At 39.0% G+C, this 9,961-nt stretch overlaps 1 protein-coding gene across 1 annotated transcript; it reads left to right on the top strand.

The window, feature by feature from the left end:
• The first annotated feature begins 8,027 nt into the window (after positions 1 to 8,027).
• LOC112173408 (phytosulfokine receptor 2) lies at positions 8,028 to 9,549 on the top strand. Its single transcript, XM_024311025.2, has one exon. It carries the CDS (start codon positions 8,263 to 8,265, stop codon positions 9,376 to 9,378), a length of 1,116 nt encoding a protein of 371 aa, XP_024166793.1. The 5' UTR covers positions 8,028 to 8,262; the 3' UTR covers positions 9,379 to 9,549.
• Positions 9,550 to 9,961: the final 412 nt, after the last annotated feature.

Raw genomic sequence — 9,961 nt, 5'->3', positions numbered from 1 at the left:
AGGCAGTACAAGTTGTTGAATATAGACTTAGGTCGAGAGGTGTTGGGCTCTTCAAGCTTATCTTTAGTGGAAGGTGAAGCATCGAACTCTAAGTTTACTTTTCTTTCTTGTTTTTTCTAGTTCAACGGTTCAAACAAAATGTTGATTAAACTGGTTAGACCAACTATAGCGATAATAAGAGTAAGGAAACTCATTATTGTGAACCAAACAACAAGAAAACAAGGAGAGACAATTAGTCAACAAAGATGACCTTGTACGAATTGTTTCACAATATTACCGAAATATTTTGTTAAATTTTATTTATAGTTGTATTACATTAATTGTCTTCCCGCTAAAAGAAGACAAGCACAAAGAAGACAATTAATGTAAATAAAACATAAAGACCTGCTCACCTAAGAGACAGTTTTTAAGGGACTGTGAGGGACAAGTGAATCTGACGGCTGAAAATAAATGCACAGTTTTAAATTGTTATAATTTCTACTTTTATATTTAATACATGTGGTTGAGATTCACTTATCCCTCACAGTCCCTTAGGTGAGCAAGCCTAATAAAACATATGCGGGATTTGATTTTTGAAATTTGATGTGACCTTCAACTTATTACTGGTTATGATTTTTTTTTTTTAACCCAATGTAGATTAGGTGTTAGGTGATAATAATTCCTCTACAGCAATCTGAGAGGGATGTCAAGCACTCACACATCCAGAGAAGGACCGCTACATCCAAGATCTCATTGCACGTCCCTCGTTAGACAATTTATTAAATAAAAGAAAAAAGTACAAATGAAAGGGAGAATGGAACTAGGTCAAACAGCTAGATATCACCAAAAAAAAAAAAAATCCCTTGGGAAAATTGCAAACAGAGACGCACCAATCACAACGCCAAAAACTGCTTTAGCAAAAGAGCACGGTGCGATGTTAATAGATTACCCGACTCAGACTACCACAATCTTTCAACAATGCATTGCTTCCCAGAGACCAGCGTGAAACCCTTTAAAATAGAAATTCCGATCCTCGACCAATCTTGAACATTATAAAAATAGATTTGGCCAAGCATACACTTGAAAATTATAGAAAGCAAGCATTGTATAAAAGAGAAAATAAGTTGCAGACACACCAATCACCATCTCCTTACACTGCTTTAGCAGAAGAGCACGGTGCAATATTAGTTCCTTAACCCAAGACTACCACAATCGTTCAATATGAAGCATTGCGTCTAAGAGGCCAACGTGGGACCCTTTAAAATAGAAATCCCTTGACCAATTAATCTTGAACTTTTAAAAAATATATTTTGGCCAAACATACACTTGAAAACTATAAAATAAATAAATAAAAGTTTGTAGAAAAGAGGAAATAAGGTCCAGTACCATTTAGTCTAGTGGCATAATCTCTCATTTGTAAGTGTGAGGTTGTGAGTTCGATTCACGAAATACTAGTTATAACATTTGAGTTGTTTATCTGATCAAAAAAAAAAAAAAAGAGGAAATAAGTTGCAAGCGCGCCACTTGAAAAGTTGAAAGAGTTGAAGATCTTATCAAAAACACAATATGCAATATACCTATCCACAATGACCTAAAAGTACTCTGGCTTTGGGCGACCTTGGAATATAGGAACCCCTAATGGCAAATCACATTTATAGATACCCAAAATATGATGGATCCCCTTCTAGAAGATTTGTATGAGCCCCGCGAAAAATTTAAGAAGTTAAGATGAAATTATTCAAGATTGAATTTGCGATCTAGACAAATATTAAGGAGAATCGGGGAATTTTTCTGAATTTTCTTTGAAGTGAAAACTTCAATTCTTTGACTCAATAGTAAAGTACGCGCATCACAATGAGTCGGTTGGAATTTCATGAAGTTTTTCAGACACCCAAATTATTTATTACGAATTTCAAAAGTTTGAAAATGAAGAAAATTTAAATTGAAGTAAGTCTAATCTGGATTGTTGATTATTACTATCACTTAATATGGACCACTGAAATCAAGGTCCCATGATTATGATTTATGACTGTTGGATTTGTGTTTATATATAGGGTTTTTGACCATTTACCATAATTCTATGGACTTTTTCCCCCCTTACACCATCTACTTTTTTTTTTCTCACTTACCCATAAAGACTCTAATAAGGTATTCCCTAATACCCAATTATTATTATTTTTGTTTCTTTTTTAGACTATTTTGCCCTCACCCATTTGTTAGAGAGAGGCCATAGGAGACTTCGCTAGAATCTGGTCGTTAGTTGCTGGAATCTAGTCACAAGCCACCAGTCGCGAGAATCCGGTCACCGATTGTCAACAGCCAAAATCAGGTCGTCGATCACAGGAATTTTGTCACCGATCACCAGACTTCTCTGAAAACCTCGTCGGATGTCCCCAAAGAGGTCATCGGAGATCTCACAGGTCACTGGAGAGGTTTATTGCCCCCAATAAACCTTTGTTGGGGGTAATAAAAGTTTATGAAACCTCGTTGGAGGTTCCCAAAGAGGTCATCAGAGATCTTATAGGTCGCCGGAGAGGTTTATTGCCCCCCAATAAATCTTTAGGTCGTCAGAATAAGAACTAATCTCCCTAAAATTAGACAAATAAAACTTTTATTAAAGAAAAAAAACGAGGAGATTACATCAATTAAAAACTTTTATTGGGGGGCAATAAACGTTTATTGCCCCCAATAAATGTTTTATTAGGAGAGAATAATTTTTTTTCTTTCTTTTTGGGTCGTCTGCCCCTATTTTACCAAAAATAAATAAAAAGACCTTGTGAAACGAGAGAGGTGTAACGTCCCGAACCTAAATTTACCAGTTTACGAGTCTTTCGATGGGTAAACGACATTTACATTTACTTTTTGGCTCTGTTTTGATATTTTAGGGGGCCCTAAAAGTTGACTTTTTATTCGGGTCAAATTTTGAGAGAATATTCTTCATGAAAGTTGTAGAGGACATTAAACCGAGCGCGTGTATATGTGGTACGTAAAAATCGGAGTTCATATGCGAAAGTTATAACCAAAAAGCTAAAGTTACTGTTTATGGTAATTTTCTATAAATAGCCGAGTTACTGTGGTAAGTTTTCATTTTTGGAAACCTACCGGCTTTTCTCTCTCCTTCCCCCCGACCCTTTCTTCCTCTTCGGTCTGGTTTCTTCTTCCTCCAATTTCTCCCTTCTCCGGCAGACCCAAGACGGAATCCAGGCACCCGCAAGCTCGCCTCCTCCTCCTTGTCACGCCTGTGGTAGTGTTTTGCGGTGGCTCAGCCGGAGCAGCTCGGAATTGAGCTGCAAAGATTACTGTAGCCGAACAGAGGTTTCGTCGATTTTCGGTGATTCCGGCCATCTCTGGCCACCAAACCGGCGTCGAAGGTACGGTTTTTGCCAAGGATCATGTTGCCCCTAGCTTGAGCCACGATTTGCAGTGTGGAGGTCAAATAGAAGATTTGAAATTTTGGGTAACTATTCACAATTCGGGTTCAAACTTCTCCTTAATTGTTGAGGTACTTCTAGTCGTTTTCTGGATTTGTTGTAGTGCCCACGCGCTACCACTGTAGATGGCGCGCGGAGGCGCGTAGAGCAGGTTTTTAATTCTTTTTTTTAGCCAATTAAATCCTATAAATATTGTAGAGCTTGTTTATGTGATTTTGGTGGACATTGGAGAAGTTTTGTATCGATTGTGAATTTTTCCGAATTTTAGAATTTCGGTTAACGATTTACGAGAATTCGACAGCAGGATTTCTCTTGGTTCTGCCCTAGAACCTTTAAATTAATGAATTGGTATTAATGATGAAGTTTGGGTTAAATTGGAGAAGAAATGAAAATGTTGATTTATGAGAATAGGACATTGGAATCGTATTTAAATTCCGGATTGTTATTCACGAATTATAATTGTATACAGGGTGACGTGCCGAGCTACTGCTCGACGTAGGAAACCGGTAGCGTGGTCGCCTAAATAGTACTGTGAGCGGACATTTATTTTAAATTAAATGAGCATGCAGTATATTATTATTTTCCGATTGAGGTTTAATTTATTATTTGAATTATTGAGTATTATGATTTTATGAACTTGATTTCTTGAGATTTATTATGCTCTATGAGTTACAGGATTTTTAGTGGATTTCCTTCCCGAGGGCTTTCAATAGATTTTTCAAGCTATTTATTTATGAGTTATTGAGTTGGGAAACGATTTTCGGGAAGTGATTGATTAAGAAAATATTATGAGAATTATTGATTTCGAATATCGGTTTTTTATGAGGATTCACGAGTACGAATGTTTCATCGAATTTTTGAGCATGATTGAATTATCGAGATTTATTGGATTTTGAGCTCCGCATTTATCAGCCTTGAAGTTAGATTGAGATTTCTTTCCGAAAGTATTTATTGATTTACAGAGTATTTGATTTATGTTTTCGAGGATTTATTGAGATATTGAGGTTTGAGTTAGCGAGATAATCCTGAGATTATGCTTTCAATGAATTATTAATGATTTATTGAAGTAATATCAAGTTTCTTTCCAAAAGCAAGTAATTGAAAGAGGTTGTTTCCAGTCCCTTCTAGGTAATAGTCTGGTTGGCAGTCCCTTTCAGACTACATCCCGGTTGGCAGTCCCTTCCGATGCGTCACCTGGTTGGCAGTCCCTTCCAGATGACATGAGGTAGTTAGTTGACAGCCCATTCTAACTACCTGTGGTTAGTTGGCAGTCCCTTATATCCACCGCCTCCTAATCCGGTTGGCAGTCCCTTCCAATGTGTCATTTAGGTGGTAGTCCCCCCTGATGGTATGAGATGACTAGACAGCAGTCATTTCTAGTCATCAAACGAACCTCTTGAAAATGATGTTTTAAAAAGGATTGAGGATGAGATTTTAAGAGATTGCAAGATGCTCTATTTTTACATGATTAAGATTGCAGTAAAGATGATGATTAAAAGTATTTCCAAGATTGTTACTGCATGCGAGATTTTAGAGAATAACTTGGAAAAACATTAAGTTTTACTTATACATTCGAAATTACTTATTTTTCGTCCACTCACTCTAACGGTTTCTAAATGTTTTCCCCTGGGCCCTTCGGTTTTAAATAGCCAGTTTGCAGGTCAGTTTAGCTTGAGGTCGAGCGTACATTGAGGTTGAGGCATAGCTGTCATAGCTTCCGCATTACAAAAGTATCGGTCATTTATCTTATATTCTATTCTTTTTGTACGCCTGTACATTAGATTGCTCTGATAACCCATGAGATTAATAATTTAAGTTCAGAATTGGTTTATGAAATGGGAGATGTTGTGATTTTAACGAGCATGGGGGCTCCAGAAGTTAAAGGGTGGATTATTTTAGAAGTGTAAATGTATTTCTACAGGTTTTTGGGTAGTCCACTTTTAGAGGGAGTTCAACCAAATTTTTGGTATAATTTCTTCTAAGGTGGGCCTCGCAGGGCAACTTTGGATTTCAAGGTGAAATCCGGGGCGGGTCCTGTCAAGAGGTACCTGCCAAAATCCCCAGCAAGTTCTCTGACACAGTTAATAGCAATTAATGATGACAACATTATTGTGTTTATTTTGAGTAACACAGCTCCTCCTTGACTAGCTCCCAGTAACACAGCTACTTCTCGACAGTGTGATCTCCTCCGCTCCCCCTCATTTCTGTCTGTACACTATCGCTGTCGTCGCTGGACTCAACCTGGTCGTGATCGAATGACATTGTCAACGTCGTCGTCATGGTGGCAGTGTCGGAGGAGGAGAGCAGCCCGTGGAGAGTGGCTCCTTCGCCAAGGATGAAGATGATGGCAGCGATGCACGATGGTACTGCTCCGCCAATCAAAAAAAGAATGGGGAGAGAGAGAGAGAGAGAGAGAGAGAGAGAGAGAGAGAGAGAGAGAGAGAGAGAGAGAGAGAGAGAGAGAGAGAGAGAGAGAAGCAATGGCATGGATGTAGTTTTTTAATTAGGTTGAGGGCAAAAATGTCAATTTAGTTTAAATTGTATTAATGGGAATAAAAATCTATTGTTGGGCCAACTGAGTTAATTTTGGCAAATTTTGGTGCTATAAGCATAAGATCAAGATCAAATGAACTAGACTTCTAGAGCTAAAAATATGTTTTCTTGACCCATGACACGCGACTTGATCCAATCAGTTTTCTTGTCTCTAATCACGACTGCAGGTGAGACCAGTGGCAGTCTCTTCATCTTGATGTCGACAACCAATCTTTGGCATGGTCATGGATTGCCCAACTGATGATACATGAAAGATAATTGAAGCTCAAAAACATTGAGCTTACCAAAAGCTTTTTTCTACGTTTTTCAGTAACTCCGGTCAAAATTAACAATTGAGAAATCTTGAAGTGAGATTAAATTTTTGCAATTGTGCCATCTCGGTTGTGGTTGTCACAATAGTTACTGCGAAACTAGTTTTTTTTTTTTTTTTTTGAAAATTAATAAGGATTAGATGATATTAATTCATCTGTAGACATCTGAATAGAGTGCTAAAGCACCCACACAACCCCGAGGGGATCTCTACAACTCAGAACACACCGCCCCTCCCTTGCTGGAAACATCATTAAGGAGAATCGGGACGTTACAATTTGCATGATTTTCCATGTTTTTTAGAAAACAAAAATTATTTTATTTTTCTGAGTCACGTGGTAGATTAACAAACGCGAAGAAAGTCAGGTCCTTTCGGTCATGATGTCATTTCTTTGTCAAAAGTTTATGTATATATCTCTTTTATTTAAATTTCCATCCCCACACATTTGATTGTTAGTAAGAAATGAACTCATCATGACCTCATTACTACTGTTATTCCAAATAACTAACAAATCACACCTCATGAAATTTTATATACACACCTACTACTACTTAATAAACACCCCTATTTTTTATAAAATTAAAAATCTCCAATTTACTCCTTTTTCACAACCAAGCAAACAAAAAAAAAAAAAAGTTGTAAATATGATCGTGCCATCATGGTCGCCGATCCATTCTTGTATGGTGGTCAACGATAATTTATCCGTTGGACGTCGTTGCATAGTCTCATATAGTGGTGGCGACTATTGAGTTGTCTTGTTATTGAATGGTCAGGTTGTTATGTTGTTGAGATTCAGTTCTCTATTAGTTCAAAAAATATTTCTCCGTTTTAAGATTCCTCAAATGTTACACAGTATCAAGAACATATGCATGGTATATATCATCGTTCTTCAATCTTCTATAAAAGAAGAGTTAATCAAATTTTGGTATATCTATTTATATATCATAACAACATTGAAATTTTTCATAAATCACCCAAATCAAAGTTAGGTAATAACTGATGCTATACGCCTATACCTCGAGTTGATACGGTTTCAAGCCATTATAATTGACCACTGGCGTCTAATCTCCATGAAGATTCAGCTATGACTATTGGGTATGGATTGTCAATCTTCAAGGTTCTGTTTTATTTTATATTTTTTGCAATCCATAGTTGAACGATGTAGTAGGGAAATCAAGAATATGGGTTGGGCATTAGACCAAAAAATAGGTGTAGTAGAACATGAAGTTTACATGAAAAAATGGAGAAAAAATAGGGATATGGGTAGAACATGAAGTTTAAATGATTATTAACATTAATTCAGATTGCCTCCAAGCTTTTCATTATGATGAGGAATGTTATTAAAAAAATCTCCAAGAACAAACCAAGGTTCATCATTAATAGGTTTTAACCGAAGCATTTCATTCCAAAGAGCAGGTTGCCTCTCTTTTTTGAGGATAGACGTGAATGAAAGTTTGTAAAGCAAGAAACATTTGAAGCTAGATTCTCGTATACACGGCGGTGCAAGTTCACACACAACAGATATGCAATCTCAATCTCATCAATTTGTGAGATAAGTTATTTATCACTTAAAACCGTCAAACCTCAGCGGAAACGTGTGAAGTTACGGACCGTGTGCACGTACAAGACCTTCCGAACAACAATGTGAAAAAAAAAAAGCTGACGTAAGAACCGGCGCGTGGGGCGCGTTGAACTGACGACTGATTAATTACTTAGTGCGACTTTCTGATAGAATAGGACGGTCCTCTCACTTCATACTCAGACTCAGTCAAACTCCATCCATCCCAGCTTCCACGAAACTCACCCCCTTCATCACACTGCCCTCCCTTTTTCAATTCCTCCTTACCTAAACCACTGCCCCTCGTACTCACCACAACCACACCAGCAGACCCATTCTCGCTCTCAAACAACGACCAAGACCCATATATTCTCTTTCTTTCCTCTTTTGATTTGATTCCGTACGTCCAATCTCGAACCACCACCGTGGCCATGGACAAGACTCTCCAAGCCGTTCTCGCAGCCACCGGAAGCTTCTTCGCCATAACCGTAATCTTCGCCTCCGTCTACTTAATCTGCAAGGGCGCCAAGTGCAAGTCGACCGGCTGCCGCCGCACGAACCGGGCAGTCCGCAACCGGACGACCCAGCTGACCAGAATCACCGTCGACGAGAGCGCCTCCTTCGATCCCTCTCTCAAGGTCTCCATGGATGAAGTCGTCAAGGCCACCAAGAACTTCAACAAGGACCTCGTCGTCGGCGACGGCGGCTTCGGCCTCGTCTACAAGGCCCAGCTCTCCGACGGCCTCAAGGTCGCCATCAAGAAGCTCGATCCCGACGCCTTTCAAGGCTTCCGCGAGTTTCGGGCCGAGATGGAAACCCTAGGTAAGCTCCGGCACCCCAACCTTGTTAGGATTCTCGGATATTGCGTGTCCGGCGCCGATAGGATTCTGATTTACGAGTTTATGGAGAGGGGAAATCTGGACCGTTGGCTTCACGACTCCTCGTCAACGGACTTTGATGGCTATGATGACACGTCTGGGTGTAAATTACCGCTATCCTGGAAAACGAGGAATAAGATCGTTAGGGGCGTGGCCAATGGGTTGGGCTTTTTGCACAGCTTGGAGAAGCCTATAATCCATAGGGATATCAAGGCTAGCAATGTTTTGTTGGACAGGGAGTACGAAGCCCATATTGCGGATTTCGGGCTCGCGAGGAGCATCGACATGTCGCGGTCCCACGTGTCGACGCAATTTGCGGGTACCATGGGGTACATGCCCCCCGAGTACAAAGAAGGGTTCACGGGGGCGACCGTGAAGGCGGATGTGTATAGTTTTGGGATTTTGATGTTGGAGGTTGCGACCGGAAGACGGCCGAATCTGCCGAGCGTGTTTGACAAAAAAGAGATGGGATTGGTGGAATGGGCAAGGAAAATGGTGGCCCAAAACCGGCAAATGGAAATGGTGGATCCAAGTATTTCAAGGGAGGATTTAGATGAAGGAAATGTCAAGAAGTATTTTGAAATTGCTGGTGAATGTGCTCATGAGTCTTCAAGGCAAAGGCCCCCAATGAAAGATGTCATTGAGCTGTTAAAGGAGCTTCCGACGTGAATTAGCAAGGCAGTTTTTTGTGTTGGGAGTAAAATTGTTTAAAGTATTATGCTATTAGTTGTTTTAATCGTTTGTAAATTAGATATTGAACCAAAAAACAATTAAGTGACATGAATAGAAGATTTAGATTGTGTGTGGTCTTTGGATCGGATAAATCATATTTGTAGTTCATTTTTATGTGTACATGATGAATAAATGCACATCATACAAATGTGCCATAAATCATTGGGAAAAAAGTGAAAAAAGCATGTGTCAACAACTCCAAGCAATAAAGCTGATGTGTTAGTTTTGGGAACTTCTGATGTTGGAGATTCCCGCAAGAAAGCCGGAGAAAGTGATGCTCTCTGTGGAATTCCAAGACAAACAGAAATGGTGGATTGTAGATTTGTAGTATCCTTCCTTCAAGATCCGGATGAATCCAATATTAAGCACTATTTGAGTATTATATAATTTTTTGATGGGGAAAATACAATTCTGATTTCTCAATTGCATTTTTACTGCTTCTTACTTGCATTGAAGAAGTTCAAGAAATAAGTTGGGATGGTGAATGATGTTTCAGACCACCAAAAGAACCAAAAAAAAA

Source organism: Rosa chinensis, chromosome 6 (genome assembly GCF_002994745.2).
Source record: "Rosa chinensis cultivar Old Blush chromosome 6, RchiOBHm-V2, whole genome shotgun sequence".
Classification (NCBI taxonomy): Eukaryota; Viridiplantae; Streptophyta; class Magnoliopsida; order Rosales; family Rosaceae; genus Rosa; species Rosa chinensis.
The sequence above is the reverse complement of the archived record's forward strand: the minus strand, read 5'-3'. Positions and strand labels throughout refer to the sequence as shown.

What these genes read in the sequence shown, in the direction of transcription:
- LOC112173408 (XM_024311025.2), top strand. Translation starts at nt 8,263, where the DNA reads ATGGACAAGACTCTCCAAGCCGTTCTCGCAGCCACCGGAAGCTTCTTC.